This window comes from Monosiga brevicollis, genomic scaffold (assembly GCF_000002865.3).
Source record: "Monosiga brevicollis MX1 MONBRscaffold_4 genomic scaffold, whole genome shotgun sequence".
NCBI classification, from domain to species: domain Eukaryota; class Choanoflagellata; order Craspedida; family Salpingoecidae; genus Monosiga; species Monosiga brevicollis.
This window is the reverse complement of record NW_001865041.1, coordinates 1148635-1165037: the sequence shown is the minus strand read 5'-3', so window position 1 is coordinate 1165037 and position 16403 is coordinate 1148635. Positions and strand designations below refer to the sequence as shown.

The window sequence follows — 16403 nt, the reverse complement described above, 5'->3', positions numbered from 1 at the left end:
GGGGGGGGGGGGGGGGGCAGCAAGCAAAGGGCGGGGGCAATCTTGAGGCAGAAGCATGAACGCGTACCCCTGCCGATCAAAGGCAACCAGCGTGATGCCTTCGCCATAAAGGGCGCGAGGCTTGGGTGTGGCATCCTCAGCGGGTACCGCGGTGGCCATTGTCGGTGTGGGGGCCATCTTGTCCCGCGACAAAGGACCAAAGCACACAATCAAGCCGTAAAAAATGCGCCAGTTCCACCGCAAACGATGGCGCCAGGTTCCGAACACAAGAAAGAAGAGATGTGTGTGTGTGTGTGTGTGTGTGTGTGTGGACTGAAACTGCGCGGTTTTTTTTTTTTCCTCTCTCAAGTTGTAACGGTCTCAGCGCCAGTTTTTTTGCAGAGAACAAGTATCGTTCAAGGTGTAAAAACTGACACAGAGTGATACATGCTTTCACAGACTGTGGCCAGTTAACGGCTGATTGTCAGATTTTAAAACTACTATCACCCTGTCTCGCTTTTTCAATGTAAACCAATTCAGATATTTGGCTCAGAAAGTAGCCGTTATAATCCGTTTTTCTTCATGCAGACCACTCAAAGCGTTTCGCGCGCTTTTCAGGAGACGAATTTGTCGACGAAAACTTGCAGTGAGTCGCTGCATCAACAACACACGCGCGCGGTTTTTTTTTTTTTTTGCGTGTGTGTTGTGTGTGTGTGTGTTTTTTTTCTTCCATTTGTAGAGTCGACTCGGTTGCCTTGAACGACGCTTCGTGATCGGCGGGTCTCGACTTGACTTGGTGGCTCGTCAGATATACCTTTTTGTTCGTCTCCTTTGCAGTTGGCAGAGATCAAGCACACCGGCACCATGAGCGTGGACCTGACCCCAAATCTGGTCCAAAAGATGGTGGCTGAGCAGGGCGAAATCCCCTCAGGCATCGTTCAAGTTGTGGTAGGTTCCATAGACATGTCGCGCTCGCCTCGAGTCGCTTGCTATTGGTGGCTTGTCCTACTGTGCTCACCTTGCGACCGGAACATGTCGCAGTCGTACAAGCAAATCCCTTCCAAGCCCGGATCCGACAAGCCCGACCGCTATCGGTGAGTGCGAACAACAGCATTGGCCCGGCTTTTTTCGCAGTTCGTTTTCGCCAAGCGTACCACGCACTGACTGACATCGTCGGGACGTGGACGCCATGCAGCTTGAGCATCAGCGATGGCAAGTACAAGCACAACTCGGCAATGCTGGCCACACAGCTCAACAACTTGATTCAAAACGACTACATCCGGGTCAACTCGATCGTGCGGGTGAAGCAGGGCGTGTGCAACCTCGTATCCAACCGTCGCATTCTTATTCTGCTGGACGTTGAGGTCGTGGCTTCAGACTACGATGGGGTCATTGGTACGTCACGTCGGAATATATACGCGTGAATTCAACTCCCGTTTGCCTAAACTGCCCCTTGTTTTTCTGCCATGCCGCCGCGTTTGCGCTCCTTGTAACATCAGGCAACCCGGAAAGCGTGGACAGCGCCAGCGGTGCTGCGGCTGGGGAGTCATCGGCGGCGACAGCGAGTACCACGGCGTCAACCGAGGCCCCCACCAACGCGGCCAAGCACGCTTCCCCCGAGAACCCTTATCGCAAAGCTTCAGCCAAGACGCCTCTGCCCGCCTTTGGTGGAGACGACCGTGCCATTCCTCTCACGTCGCTCAACCCCTATGATCGTCGCTGGGCCATCCGCGTCCGCGTGGTTGCCAAGCCCCCGATTCGCACCTACAACTCGGATCGTGGTACGTGCTCATGCCCCTGCCACATCCTGCCGAACACAATGTCAGAGCTTGACCTGGTCAGGTTGTGTCTGCTCAAATTCGTGTCTGCCGTGCTGCTTCGGGTTGATGCACACAGGTGAGGGCAAGATTTTCTCGGTCGATCTGGTCGATGCCTCGGGTGAAATTCGGGCCACCGGCTTCAACGCTGACTGCGATCGCCTCTACCCGTTGTTTGAGAAGAACAAGGTCAGCGCCCTTTGTTTTTATGCTTTGTTTTACTTTGTTGTTATTTTTTGTTTTTGTTTTTTGTTTTTTTTTTTAGAATGATCCAGCTGACTGACACTGTCCATCTTTGTACCATCTCTTCTATGCTGTTTGGCACATACAGGTGTACATGATTCAGGGTGGGCGCATCAAACCCAAGAACCGCCGTTTCAACCAGCTCAGTCATGAATATGAAATCACGTTTGACTCCACGACCACCGTCACCGAATCCAAGGACATGGGTGCGGTGCCCCAACAAAAGGCATGTCTCATGTCCCATCGCACATGGCTGAGCCCTTTTGCCCAATACAGAGCGCTGCTCATCCACAGGGCCGATCTGGTGGTCCTTTTTTCTCATCGCCTCCACCTTTGCCGGCTCTTACAGTACAACTTCAAGTCCTTTGCTGAATTGGAGGCCATGCCGATTACTCGCGACACAATGGCATTCGCCGATATCCTGGCCGTGATCAAGGAGGTGGCCGATGTTACCACCATTGTCACGCGTGCAGCACAAAAGGGTATGTTTTACGAATTTTTAGGACTGCCCGTGAATCCTTGGCTTTTGCTGCAGTCGTGAACATGCTCACTGTTGAAGGTGCGCTGTCATCGATTGGTTGACCGCAGAACTATCCAAGCGTGAGGTGACACTTGTTGACAAGGACAATGTCTCGCTTTCCTGCACGCTGTGGGGCAAGGAAGCTGAGGGATTTGTCGACGCCGGAGGTCACCCTGGTGTGGTCATGGCCATCAAAGCTGCTCGTATCTCTGACTTTAACGGTGCGTTCACACTGTCTTGAGCTTTGTTTTTTTTTTGTTTTTTTTTGTTTGTTTTTTTTTTGTTTTTTGTTTTTTTGGTGGTGGTGGTGGTGGTAGTGGCGGCGGCGTGATGCGGCGGCGTGATGATCGCGGGGAGGCAAATTTCTTCGGGCTCGTGCTTATGGCTGTACCCTCTCGCTGCAGGCCGCTCTCTGTCGGTGGCAAGCAACAGCAACTACAGCATCAACCCCGACTTGAAGGAAGCTCATGAGCTGAAGGGCTGGTGCGTACTGATTTTTGGATCACGGAGCAGGGTGTGCATGGGGTTTGACAAATGGAACGCCCGACAATTCTGGCATCTCACTGTTTGATCATGCCCGGCAGGTATGACATGGAAGGTGTGAACAGTGCACCCAAGACACTCACAGTACGCAATTCTGGCATCAGCGACGCGCCTGTGGTCAGCATTAGCCAATTCAAGGTGCGACCAACCGCTGTCTCCCTGATCACTGCTCTCGCGAGTGTCGAGTTGACTGGCGTTTCAAACTATCGGGTGATTGTACATGGCATGTGTCTCCGCACATGCCCGTGTTCCTTCTGTGAGGTGTAAATCTTCCTTCTTTTGTTTACGCGTGGGGAGCTTTCAATCATCTCAGCTCATGGATGCATCTGCTTGTTCGCTTTGGGGTGGCTGTTGTCTCGTCATGTCGAGCGTAGGAGGCCACGGTGGGTCTGCCTGACGACAAGAGCGTTGCTTTTCAAGTGACGGGCACTATTCTATACGTCAAGTCGGACAACATTTACTATCAGGCTTGCCCAACTTGTAACAAGAAGGTGGTTGAGGAGAGTGATGGCAGCTATGAGTGCCAAAAGTGCGCCAAGAGCTACAAGGAATTCAAGTACCGACTCTTGACCTCGTTCAGCATTGGTGACTTTAGCGGCTCTCAGTGGCTGCAGTCCTTTTCAGAGGTGGCTGAGAGCGTCCTGGGCCACTCGGCAGACGAAATTGGTTCCTGGTCGGCTAACAGCGACCCCCGCTTCACAACTGCGCTGGCGGATGCCACTTTTAAGACCTGGACATTCCGCTGCCGGGCCCGCACAGACACGTACAATGACCAATCGCGCCTGCGCGTCAGTGTTGCCTCGGCTGTTCCGATTGACTACGTTCAGGACAGCAAGCGCATGGTCAGTCGCGCACCTGGTCGTGCTTGCTATGGGCATCCCCTGTACTGCTTTTTCCTTCTTTCTTTTTTTTTCTTTTTTTTTCTTTTCTTCAATTTCACTGTCTCACAACAATAAATCTTGATGATGGCTTTGCAGCTTGAGGACATTAAAAAGTGTTATGGTAGTGTGTAAGAAAACGCCACGGGATGGATTTTGTCGTGCAATCAAAGTGCACGCACACTGTATTGTTTGACTTGGACCTGCCTTTCCTGGCGTGCCAGCCTGTACACATGACTGTTCGAGCAGATGTGCGCGTGTGTCTTATGTTCATGTCCGATGTTCATGTCTATGGCAACCCATCTGCGATTGTCTGCCCTACGCCTTGTGCTCGAAAGAATCGATTCTTTACTCTTTGACTCACTGCACCTCCCATCATGTCGGGTTTGCAAGCGGTCGTGTTGATTGTCGACCCACACGCGTGACGACACAAACTTGTGTGAGTCTCAAGACAAAAATGATGACATCTGCCGGGAACAAGGAAGGGAGGGGGTTGCGTGTGCACACACACACACTCTCTCTCTCTCTCTCTCTTGTTGTTGTTGCTTCTGCTCTTGTACCATTTGTTTGACCGCATCATCGCTCAACAACATCATCAAAAAGCAATCTCATCATCAGTCAATCAGCCTGCGGCGCTTCTGGTCAGGTTGAAGCGCAACGTTCGTCGGCGCTGGCGGCCATTGTCGTCACTCGTTGAACGGCCAAAATAGGCGACGGCTTGCGGGTGCGAGTGCACAAACACGCTCCCAACGTTTGGGCACCTGGTTCATGTCTGGGCAACAAAGCGTAGGCTCCTTTTCCCTGCCAAAGCGCTGAGTGGTGTGGGTTTCGGGGTCTGCTGGGGCGACCAGCCCTCCACTACCAGCATTGCCAGCCATGCCGACGGACGGCCCCATGCCCTTGCAGGGCGCAAGCAGCCAAATGGCCCCGCGATCCAAGTTGCCGCCTCGTCTTGGCTGCTTCCAGGCCACACGCTCCTCCGACAGCAGCACGACTCCTGCGTTGCTTCACCCAACTCCGACGGCGCAATGTTCGCGCCGAGCAAGCCAAATGCGCCATTCTCCGGCCATCGATTGCCTTGCCTACTTGGAGGCCGTCGCTCGGCAGATTGCGGCTGCGCGGAGCGTGCCAGCGCAGGGAGATGCTCAGACAGATGACATTGGTCACAAATTGGCTCCGCGCGACATTTCCGTGGACGGCTTTGCTTTGCGCGTGGAGGCTTCTGAAAACTTTGAGTCAACCACGTCCTCTGAACCGCAATGGAACTCGGCTGAAGTCTGGTTGGCCCAAGTCATTTTTCCCGATAAAATCACAGCGGAATTTCTCGAACTGAGTGCGGATGGTTTGACATCCACGCCGGGCGTGGGCAACCCGGTGTTGCAGCCAACGCAGGCGCGTCCCGAGCTCGACGCAAGCCATGCCCGCGCGACGCAAATGGCAGCGCAGGCCGCGGTCAACTCTGTGCTACACTTTTCGACCTTGAGCCAGCAAGCGGATAAAACACACTGTCGCGTGCTACCCCTCGCGCTGCCGGCTGCCCTTGATTTGCTGCCACAGCTTCTGAAGAATTCCCAATGGCGCCGTACCACCCTGCCGCAGGCCAGGGTAGCCACGCCGTCAGGCTGGGCCACCGTAGCCTTGACTCTGTTTGCTGCACAAAGCAAAAGACAGCCCAAGGAGGCGACTGCGTCTGCTCAATCAGCTGAATCTTTGCGCGCCAGCCCGCAGCTGCCCCGTGAAACGCGACCGACCGTGCCCAAGCAGCCAGAGCAGCCAGAGGAACTGGCACAGAACCGGTGTTGTACCTCACATCGTTTGAGTGCCTTGTCGCCACCTACATCGCCCCAGCGCTCACCGTTGGCCTTTGGCACGTTTTTCCCATCGGCCGACTCGACTGAAGCGCCCTCGACTCTTGGTGCGAGAGGGTCACTGCCGAAACCATCTCGAAAAGAGCATGACGCCGCAGCGCCAATTTCGGTGCCTGCAACCCCAGTGCGCCGCACTTTGACCCAGCCCGAGACTCGCGATGAACTGGAACTGGCACTTCTCAGCCCAACACTTGAGTCATACGGCCTGACCCCACCTCGCCACAGCCCAACGCATCCCAGCCGCCTTCGGTGCATGACGGGGCTGGCCGTGAGCCCAGAACGGGAGGACAACCTTCTTCCTACACACTCGCTAGCCCTGCAGGGACTGATCTCGCCGCCCCGACGCTCCCTGGGACACATTCCGCCGCTGCGACCCACTGCTACCGTGGCCGATCAACCCCCCTTTGTCAAAGTTGCGGGGGCCTTTCGCCCTAGCCTCGAGGTATGTCCCGTGGCCCGAGGTGGAGTTGTTTGCTTGCTACGCCTGACCCGAACAGACTCGTTGCCGTCGTCTCATGCACCGCGCTCAAATTTTGCCGCTGCCCCCTTGGTCGCACTCACTGGTGCTCATGCCATCATAGGAATCACTGCTGGGGAATGCTGTGCCCAGCAGCAAGCGCACGCCAGTGGTGGGCTTTACGTGTAAGATCGCCGGCACGGGGCCCGGTGCAGATCTGCGCCAGGTCAAGTTTGCCCTCAAGGCACATTTTGTAGAGCCTTTGAGTCGGACGGACCAAGGCTGGATGCCACCATACGTGGCCCACGTCAACCTACGAGCCGCCCTTGAAGGTCAACGACCACGCGGCAGGTACCGTCTTGCGCGAAGGGGTAGCGTGCAAGTCGTCGTGAGCAACCCGGAGCACACGGGTGTCAAGGTGTTCTTGGTCCCTTATAACCTGCAGGACATGCCAGCCGGTAGCCGAACATTTCTGCGCCAGCGCACATATGTACGGCGAGCCAACACCGAGACACGTCGAGTCCTGACCTACTCAATCCATCTTCAGCTTGAGACCAATAGCCGCGGTGCCCTGCACCTCGTGGGTGATATGCGGATGGTCTTTGCCAGCCAACCCCCTGCACAAGAAGACACGGTCGAGACCGAGACGCTTGGACCACAGCCCGTGTATTCCCCAAAGGTCAAACGGACACGGGCCAAGAGCGCGCAGCCGGCCCATACTGTTGTCAATGCTTCTGAAAAAAAACTACGACGTCCCTTGTTTCGAGACGACACGCCCCCATGTAGCCTGGCAGGTAATCTGGCCGTATCATCAGACCCCGACGTCCCACTCCTCCCAGCGGAAACTCATCCCGTTTATCGCTGAATGCGGGATTTGGATAGCAAGGCAAGTCCGACATGTTTGAATCGATTTTTATGGCTTGAATTATTTCAATACTTGCTGGGCCAACCGAGCAAAACCGACTGTGGTCGCAAGGTCATGGGAAAGGCGGCAAGAGTTTGGATGTTCGGTGGGGTAGGAAAAGGAGGCACAGGAGAGGTGGTTAAGAGGCAAAAAAATGCATGAAAAAGAAAGGAAGCAAAAAAGCATGTGCCACCGTCTGGGCGGGGTGCGGCACGGGAGGAGCTGGGCTGCTAAAGGTGATGAGTGGCCTCTTTGGCTTTCCAAGCGAAAAGGCATCATCATGAGCAAAGATCTCAAGACCCAGACTAAGAGGGTAGCAAACATGGAAAACAGACAACAGGCACGCACAGGCGCACACGAGCGATAGGTGGCCAAGAGAAAAAAAAAAAAGAGAGAAAGAAAGCGTGGACACAACAAGGAGGTAAGAAAAAGCTGGTGGGGACGAAGTTACACCATCAATGCCACTGGCAGCTTAAGGCTTGTACTGGATGACACGGTTCTTGAGAACAGTCCATTTGTGTCGCTTGTAGTACCAGAGACCGGCAGCGACAAAGCTGAGAAGCACGATGGACTTCATGCCCATGCGCTTGCGGTCATCGTGCTCGGGCTCTGCGGCCCAGGTCAGGAAGGTGACAACATCCTTGGCCATCTGGCTAACTGAGGCAGGAGTGCCATCCTCAAACTCAATCTGCTCGTTGTAAAGGGGAGGGGCCATACCAATGGCCTGGCCTGAGAAGTAGGGGTTAAAATAGAGACCATCGCGGAGCTAACAACACAACAAGAGAGGGGGGTGGGGGGAGGTGATAACAGTGAATGAACGAGTTTGCGATTGCTCAAGCCTCAAGGTTTGAGAATGAAATAACATGGTCAGGAGAAAAGTGCTTGACATTGACAAACCTCAACACCAGCAGGGGCGTCGCAGTAACCAGTAAGGATTGAAAAGATGTAATCCTCGCGACCGTGGCGGGCCTTGACAATGAGGGAGAGATCCGGAGGGTAAGCACCGCCGTTGGCGGCACGGGCGGCCTCCTCATTGGGGAAGGGCTTGGGGAAATAATCAGCAAGCTTGCCGGGGCGCTTGAACATGTTGCCAGCATCATCGGGTCCATCCTCGAACATTTGCTCGGCAGCCAATTCCTTGGCCTCGTCCTCGTTGTAGCAGACACCCACGAGGTTACGGTATGCAATCAGCTCCATGCTGTGGCAGGCCGAGCAGACCTGCTGGTAGACCTGGTGACCACGACGAATAGAGGCGTGGTCAAAGGTGCTGAGCAGACCGTTGTGCTCCCAAGGGTATGCCGGGGGATGAAGCTCCAAGTCTTCAGCCGACACGGATTGCATCTCCTGCGAAAAGATCACACGGGCGGTGGGGCGTGAGACCAATTGGGCAATAAAAAATGCGCAGTCACCTTGTCAAGGCCACGATCAGGGTCGCCTAGCTGATGGCAATGCTGCCGAAGCAATCCCTAAACAAGGTCGAGCGCAAGGCAGGGACACACCTCGAGCAGAACAGCGGCCGTGCAGCCAGTGGCCAGGATAGCAGCCGAGCCTGCGAGACGCTTCCATTGCTGCAGGGGAAGACACGTTCAAAGACGAGAAGGACGCGTTATCGATCGGAGAGCCTCAAAGCAAAAGAGACAATGGCAACGGCTGGGGCGCTTGTAGTTCAAGACACCAAGCAGAAGCTACGAACCGGGATCTCCGAGGCTGACTCGACGGTGGTCGAGGCCCAACGGACCTGTGCGCAAGCACGCGGGGGACGTGAAACCATGAAAATCAAGTGGTTACTGGGCCTTCAGGGCAAAAAAAAATGTCTGGGACATCTGATAAAACGTTGCAAAGCCTGAAAAAAATTAGAATTGTGGCCCCTGGAGTCAGGACGTACCTGACGAGACAGGGTGCGCGAGGCAAGCCGAGCAAACATCGTCTAGCAAATGGCGGTGGCCAGCGAGGCAGTAACGGTGAGGCAAGCAAAATGCAGGCAAAACAAAGGGTAAGCTGATGCGTAGCTGAGCACTGGACGTAAGCCAGCGCCAGGGTGCTCAGCATGAACAGAATACGATCTTCCCCAGTGTGCAGCAACAGACGAGACTGGCAGGTGAGGGGCTTCGCTTTCGAAAACCTGTAACGTGAAGCCACCATCCTCACCCTGCCCCTCTTTTAAAGCCCCAAGTGCAATGCATATGCCCTCCCCCGCCGCTCATGTTTGGCCTTCTCCTGGAGCTCGACCCGAGCCCCGGCGCGGCGACCCGAGGTCAGGGTTACCGCGCGCACGGGCAGCGCGCTGGCTGGCTCATATGCAAGGCAGCGAGCAGAAGACGGACACACGAGGGCAGTAGCAGGGCTGCATTGGACCTTCCAGAAACCCTGTTGGACGGCCGCAAGACCAGCACCCGCAACCAGCGCGCGCCCACACACACACACACACACACACACACACACACACACACACACACACATACACCCTGTTCCCAAGCTGAGCTACCATCACAACGACCAAGCACAAGAGGTCGCAAGAACTCACGGAACGGTCAATCGGGTCCGGGCGGGGCGCAACTTTGGGCGAGAAAATAAAATCCAAAGGCTCAGGTTCAAGCAGGTCGCGGGCGGGGTCAATTTTTGAATCACTTTAACCCCTATTTTTCCCCTCTGGTCTTCTTCGTCTTTTCTTCTCAGTGGCGGCCAGGATGGACATTTGGTAGTCTCCCAGGCCACCGGCTCGAACCGCTTGCAAGCCACACTTTTGCTGACAACACAGGTTCTGTGGTCACGATCCCTCCACAGTCGCACAGTGGCCGTTGTGGTAGTGTTACATGGTGAGGGTAAAGCAGTTGGGGCTTGCGACATCCAGGCACATGCAGCTGATGCCGTTTGTCGACAATTGACAGGCGGTTTCGCAAGGAGTGACAGACCACGCCTCGTTTTATCTGACAACTCCAACCAGGGACCTCATCTCTGAATCCGCTTGAGGATTGCCTTTCCTCCAGGGGTATTCTGAGCGCCAGCACAGCCCCTCTCTGATCAACCGGGCTGCCACAACAACACCCTCTATTTGTTCCTTCCTTTTTTTTCCCAACTTGCTCGCCTCATCTTGCTGCTTTTGCCGCCGCCTGGCTTGCCTGGCTTGCGGGTTCAGCGCTCCCTCCGGCAAAGCACGTTCGCTTGCTCGGTTGACATTGCCAAGCGCTGTGGCGGTTGGATACTTGGTTGGGGCTGACCTCTGGTAGATTTGTGCATTTTTGTGCCATCCTCGTTTATTCTCGTGCCGGCTCGCTCTCAATGGCCGACGGTGAAGTTGGGTGGCACCCGTCTCACACACCCTGGCACTCCTGAAACCCCGTCTCTGCCACGCAGTTCCCTTGTACATTACCGAATCAGCCGCGATGGCTCAGCAAAAGGTCGCTGTCGTCCTCGGCCTTCAGGTACGGAAGGTGAACTGCCAGTCAGCTGGCTAGCAACGTGAACTGCCCTCAAACGCCCCTCGTCCCCGACCTGACCGTGGCGCTGGTGTAGTGGGGCGATGAAGGCAAAGGCAAACTTGTTGACGTTCTAGCCGAGGTACGAGCTATGAACGCGATCTGCCTTCGTCATGACAGCCATGTGCCCAGCCGATCCCATTCAACATTGCGCGGTTGCGGGGGGCTCATCCTCTGCCTTCACCCTATCAAATCGTGCTCTTTCATGATCAGGACGCCGATGTGGTGGCCCGCTTTGCCGGCGGTAACAATGCTGGTCACACGGTCGTGGTCGATAACATCAGCTACGACTTTCACCTGTTGCCCAGGTAAGCTGGAATCCCGTTGTCAAGCCCAAACCCTCGGCCGTTGTTTTTCACCACCCGTCGGGGCGGCTCGAGCCTCACCTTCCCGCCTCTTCGCCACCATCTGCGTCAGTGGTATTGGCCACGCCAAGTGCGATTGTGTGATTGGCAATGGCGTTGTCATCCACCTGCCCGGTCTTTATGAAGAGGTCGAGAAGAACATGGCCAAGGGCCCACACCTTCAGGGTTGGCAGTCACGGTGAGCTGCCTGAACAGCATCGAGCGTGGCTTCAATATGGTCGTGACATTACTCACCCTCCCCTTCATTCATCTCCACAGCCTGAAGATCTCTGACCGTGCCCACCTCGTTCTTGACCTGCACCAAGTTGGTTGGCCTCGCTTAGGCCCAGCTCTGATTGCTCACCCCACTGCACCTCGTGCTCATCTGACTCTCGACCCGCGTAACCACCCGCCCCGTTTGACAGAAAGTGGATGGTATGAAGGAAGAAGAACGTGGGCTGGATAAAATTGGCACCACCAAGAAGGGTATTGGTCCAACCTACTCGTCCAAGGTGCGCCTAGCATGACATAGATCTGACTGAATACTGCGCCTTCCCCTCACGCGAACCACGCAATGCCTTCATGCCCATGACTATTGTCAGGCTATTCGTCACGGCCTGCGCGTTTGCGATCTCATGGGCGACTTTGGCATCTTCAAGCGTTGGTCCCTGCGCACTGTGGTGACATGATCTTCCCAAGTCAAGAGCCTGCTGACCCACGCAAGAATGCTCACGGTCCTGCTGATGGAACACCACAGAAAAGTTTTTGCAAGTCGTGGAGCACTACCAAAAGTTGTTTCCTTCTCTTGAAGTGGATGTGGATGCTCAGCTCAAGGCCTTTGAAGGATACGGTACGCCTGTTTCCCCCCGCTCTCCCTTGCCTCAAGTGCACAGGCTGCTCCCTTGCACTCTTTTCCAAAGCTCTTCCCAATTCTTAAGATCATTTGCGCTATACTTGAGCATCACCGCGCCAGGCTGATGACCCTCTTTCGTTTTGTTGTTGACCGGCCGGACCTTTTTTAGCCGAGAAAGTGCGACCCATGGTTACCGACACCACCCTTTTGGTCCACCGCTACCTCAAGGAGAACAAGCGTGTCCTTTTAGAAGGTATGGCGCAGGCAAATTTTCTTTCAGCGTCGCGTTGCAGAGCTAGTTCAATGCCCCGCCGCCTCGACATCAGTGTAACGACCCATTGCTCGATGTGCACAGGTGCCAATGCAACCATGCTGGATCTTGATTTTGGTACTTATCCCTACGTCACCTCCTCAAGGTCAGTTGATTGAGGAAATTCCAGCGCACTTCAAAGGAAGGTGTTCAAGTCTCATGGGACTTACCTGGGGTCTCTTTGGGGTTAGCTGCTGTGTGGGTGGCATTTGTACCGGCCTGGGTTTGCCTCCGCAAGCCGTTGGTGATGTAAGTACCGGCGTTGCACCTGCATCCAGGCTAGGGCTATCACCTTGATCTGTCAATCTGGCCTTGTTCTTGAGAGGACGGAGGACAGGAGGAATTTCGGCAATTTTTTTTTTTTTCCTTGGGGTTGTTACTTTTCAAATTCACCTCTCATCATTGATGAACAGGTCTACGGCGTTGTCAAGGCATACACCACGCGAGTTGGTGATGGCGCTTTCCCCACTGAAGACTTTGCGGTTGGTACAAGCTGTCTTCCCACTTCCAATTGGCCGCGCCTGCTTCACTTTGCCGCTCCGCGCCATTGCATTTGACCATTGGCCCGCTTTTGTGTTTGGCCTGGGGGACCTTTGCAGGAGGTTGGCAACTACCTTCAAACCAAGGGCCATGAATATGGTGTGACCACGGGGCGCAAGCGTCGCTGCGGCTGGCTCGATATGATGGTGGTCAACTATGCTTGCATGATCAATGGCGTCACCAAGTGCGTTTGACTCCATTGTTTCAGCCATCACAACTCTTTGATCGTGGCCCGACGCTCCCTCATGCATGAACCACCTTCCATGACCTCCGTTTTCGTGCAGAATCTGCTTGACGAAGTTGGATGTGTTGGATGAGCTGGAGACAATCAAGATTGCCGTCGCGTACAAGAAGGGCGGAGAGGCGCTGCTGGGCATGCCTGCATCACAGCAGGTTCTGAATGAGGTCGAGGTTGAGTACGTTGACATGCCTGGCTGGCAGACCAACATTTCTGAGATTCGCGACTTTGAAGCCCTGCCCACACAGGCCCAGGCTTATGTTCGCAAAGTCGAAGAGTTGAGCGGTGTCCCTGTCAAGTGGATTGGTGTTGGCCCAGCGCGCGAGGCTATGATCATTGTTCCTCCGCGTCAGTAAACCACAAAGCACGTGTTCTCCTGACTCGATCCACATCATTTACCCACCCGTCCCTCGGTTCTTTTCCTTTTTTTTTCTTGAATGTTTGATTGTTTTTTCACGACTCCGTTCTTGTCTGCACTGTTTTCGTTTTCCTCGTCCTCGAAGCTCTTACCTGAAACACTCCACGATGATGTGTCAATACTGTGTGCCGTTCGTGTTAGTTTTCCCCCATTTTCACTTGCCTTCCTTCTCTTGCCTGGGATTTCACCTCTCCTTGCTCAGTTTTTGTGCTTCCCCATTTGCTTGCTCTGAACTTTTCTTCGGCATTGTGCAACTTTTAGCTGTGTTGGGACGACTTTGACTGTGTGGTTGCTGTTTGCATCGTTTTGCCACACGGGACAATTGCCAATCGATTTTCAACACAGTTGCGACTGCAATCAAAGAAGCTCCTTGACATGTGAGTTCATAAAGACATGATTTGACATGTGAGTACAGTGGATACATGATAAATACAACAGAACGCCGCCTTCAGAGACCAACCCTCTCCTTCCACCCTTATTCAGCGGCAGGGATGACGCGCCGACTCTTGGCATGGATATGACCCCGAATTTCGTGCCCCACATCACGCGTGAGAGGCTCGGGGCTACTTCTTAAAAGCTTGGTGACCTTTGTCAAGAGGTCGGCAAAGCTGGGGCGACGGTCGGGCTTAACATCCCAGCATTTGAGAAGCAATGCATACAGATCATCGCTGCACAGTTCGGTTTGCGGTAACCGCTCACCCGCAACGACAACGCGCATGACTTGCAAAAAGTGTGTGTCCGGGTAGGGCTTGGTCCCCTGCCAACACAACGCAGGCGCCCGCGCACGTGAACTCAAAGTTACTTGAAAGGAGAGGCGAGGAGAGTGCACATGGTACGGTGGAAACGCACCATGGAAAGAATTTCCCACGCTGCTACAGCAGCAGCCCAAACATCGCTAGCCTCGCTAAACCGGAGTTGTGTCATTGCTTCAACAGCAAGCCAGCGTGCGGCAACTTTTGGTGGCTCCTCCAACTGAATGTACTTTTTGCCTTGAGGCAACTGCCGGGCATTCCCAAAGTCAGCCAACTTTAGTGTGTTCCTGCAGCAAACAATAAGATGCCAGTATGGCAGTATGCAGTCAGGCGGGCACCTGGTGTACGGCAGAACGAAAAAGGACAAAACTTGTCAGCTGACCTTTCAAAAAGAAGCAAGTTGCGTGCAGCAATGTCGAGATGAAGAACACCTTTGCTCAGAACATAGGAGCAGGCTGCCGCCAGCTACGATTTGCAAATAAAAGTGGAGAATGGTGAGCGCACCAAAAATGTCTGCCCAGCCCTTTTCGCGCGCACACAAAGACGCGATTTCCTCCTCCTTCTCCTCTGTTCTCCTTTGATGCCATCTAACCTGGTTGATAAAGTGCAGGGCTTCAGTCTGAGTCAAGGCCATATCTCGCATGCGTGCCGTGCGTAAGACGTTGTCAAAGTCTCCATAACTAGTGCCCAAAAAGAGGTCATGACCCGCCAAGTGAGGGGCCACTTGCCAATGAGTTGCATAGCCTGGCTCGGTCGGGCTCGTGCCAAACCTTGAAAGCTCCTGAATCAAGAGCCAGGGCTGCTCTTGCAGACAGACTCCTTGCAGCTCAACGACATGAGGGTGCTGAAACTGAGCCATAATCTCAGCCTCTTGCAGAAAGCTCAAAAAGTCCTCCTGCGGCGTGCCCTTGCGAAGCATTTTGACAGCACACAACGTGGTGGCCCCGCTATCCACAGTGCGTTGGGCCCGAAAGACCACCCCAAACTACATGACACATTGATATGCGGTGTGGTGGTGTCAGCGCAGCACTATGAGCCTCTGAACACCCACAACATGGCGCATACCACCAGACAAAGGGAACCTTCTTCGAATCGATGCGAACCTGTCCCGATCCAATCGCTTTGAGGGGTCGCACGGATGCACGCTCGAGCTCGAGCTCCTTGAGCGAATTGTTGATGATGCCCTGGAACCGCGCCATGGCCATGAACGGGGTGTCACCCACAATCTGATCCATCTGTCGTTGTGCTGAAACAGCCTTGCTGATCTAAATCCGTGTGGGTGTACAATTCAAAGCATCAAGGTCAGATCTGAATGGAGAACATGTTGGCCAGAGAACGAGAGACTGGGTTTGCAAAAGATTTGAAAGGTCCCTCACAAACCTTCTCAAGTAGGTCTTGAGCATCAGCAGCCGAATCGGCCTCAAAGACGTGCATCGTAAGCGCCTCCATGTGCTCATCCACCGCCAGTATAGCTACGGCCGCAGAGGCCTTGCGGTCGAGGTTGACAATTGCAAATAGTTGGAGACTCTGCGCCCGTGGTGGTCCCAGGCGCAGCGGATTAGCCCTGGTCAATGCTGAACAAGAAATGTGCAGCCCAATGTTTCACGGCATTAAAATGAGCAATTCTGGCTGACCGGCAGGAAGTGGCGCATGGTTTCCTCGCGTGATCGACTGTCGATGACGCGCAATGCTTCACTGGAAACAATGACAACGACGTGGCGGCTGTCTTGGCGAATGGCTTTGAGTGCACTGGAAGTCGAGCTACGGCGGCGAAGGCTACGACGGGGGCTGGCGCTCGTGGAAACGCTGCGGCCTTGCACTTGTGCCATGTAGTTGGCAACAAGCACTTGGCATGCCTCGGCCTCGCCGCGGGCAATGGCAGCTTGCAGGTCATCCTATCTCCGTGGCAGGAGACAAGCCATGAGCTGCAAGAATGGTTCAAAACGGCATCAAAGAAATGTCTTCTCAAAGGCGTATGAGATTGGTGCACGACGCACCAGTTGTACGGGAAAGGACAAGGTGTGGGCTACTTCGCCGATGCCAATGACTTGGCCCGCAATGTCATGAAGCTGCTGGGCGCGTTGTTTGGCACTGGGGTCACGGGTGGCGGTAAACTCGAGCCGTTGTCGAGGCAAAGCCATGACGCTGAAAGCATGAAGACCCCAGGCGCACTCCAATGAGGAGGAAGACTACGTAGTTGCATAACGCTTGGCCAACAGTCACTCATGAAACTCTGATCTCAAACTCACTCTTGATGCCAGGC

At 54.5% G+C, this 16403-nt stretch overlaps 6 protein-coding genes across 6 annotated transcripts in view; 3 read left to right on the top strand and 3 right to left on the bottom strand.

Moving 5' to 3' along the window:
* MONBRDRAFT_23531 (uncharacterized protein) overlaps nucleotides 1-177 on the bottom strand; it is a gene marked incomplete at both ends in the record, with an annotated part of 5407 nt that extends 5230 nt beyond the window's left edge. The window contains one exon of the mRNA XM_001743655.1: nucleotides 68-177. Coding sequence (XP_001743707.1) covers nucleotides 68-177 — 110 coding nt within the window. The remainder of the gene's footprint in view (nucleotides 1-67) is intronic.
* Nucleotides 178-1175: 998 nt separating this feature from the next.
* On the top strand, nucleotides 1176-3947 carry MONBRDRAFT_451 (uncharacterized protein; the record flags this gene model as incomplete). Its single annotated transcript, XM_001743898.1, has 8 exons — nucleotides 1176-1378; nucleotides 1492-1760; nucleotides 1876-1985; nucleotides 2128-2250; nucleotides 2389-2521; nucleotides 2628-2780; nucleotides 2964-3124; nucleotides 3480-3947. Coding segments are annotated over 8 exons (1620 nt in total), but the record flags the coding sequence as incomplete, so codon positions are not given.
* Nucleotides 3948-6699: 2752 nt separating this feature from the next.
* On the top strand, nucleotides 6700-6912 carry MONBRDRAFT_3633 (uncharacterized protein; the record flags this gene model as incomplete). The annotated part of the gene is made up of 1 exon (XM_001743897.1): nucleotides 6700-6912. A coding segment is annotated over one exon (213 nt), but the record flags the coding sequence as incomplete, so codon positions are not given.
* A 769-nt stretch (nucleotides 6913-7681) lies between these two features.
* Nucleotides 7682-8550, bottom strand: MONBRDRAFT_23528 (uncharacterized protein; the record flags this gene model as incomplete). The annotated part of the gene is made up of 2 exons (XM_001743654.1): nucleotides 7682-7975; nucleotides 8107-8550. 2 exons carry the CDS (start codon nucleotides 8548-8550, stop codon nucleotides 7682-7684), a joined length of 738 nt encoding a protein of 245 aa, XP_001743706.1.
* A 1724-nt stretch (nucleotides 8551-10274) lies between these two features.
* MONBRDRAFT_20027 (uncharacterized protein) lies at nucleotides 10275-13731 on the top strand. Its single transcript, XM_001743896.1, has 15 exons — nucleotides 10275-10432; nucleotides 10564-10631; nucleotides 10723-10767; nucleotides 10899-10993; nucleotides 11103-11228; nucleotides 11309-11354; nucleotides 11455-11541; nucleotides 11632-11689; nucleotides 11787-11879; nucleotides 12052-12135; nucleotides 12238-12298; nucleotides 12384-12441; nucleotides 12606-12674; nucleotides 12792-12916; nucleotides 13017-13731. The coding sequence occupies exons 2-15, from the start codon at nucleotides 10593-10595 to the stop codon at nucleotides 13324-13326; spliced, it is 1296 nt and encodes a 431-aa protein (XP_001743948.1). The 5' UTR covers nucleotides 10275-10432; nucleotides 10564-10592; the 3' UTR covers nucleotides 13327-13731.
* Nucleotides 13732-13971: 240 nt separating this feature from the next.
* On the bottom strand, nucleotides 13972-15020 carry MONBRDRAFT_2660 (uncharacterized protein; the record flags this gene model as incomplete). Its single annotated transcript, XM_001743653.1, has 5 exons — nucleotides 13972-14145; nucleotides 14238-14427; nucleotides 14523-14605; nucleotides 14733-14820; nucleotides 14911-15020. Coding segments are annotated over 5 exons (645 nt in total), but the record flags the coding sequence as incomplete, so codon positions are not given.
* Nucleotides 15021-16403: the final 1383 nt, after the last annotated feature.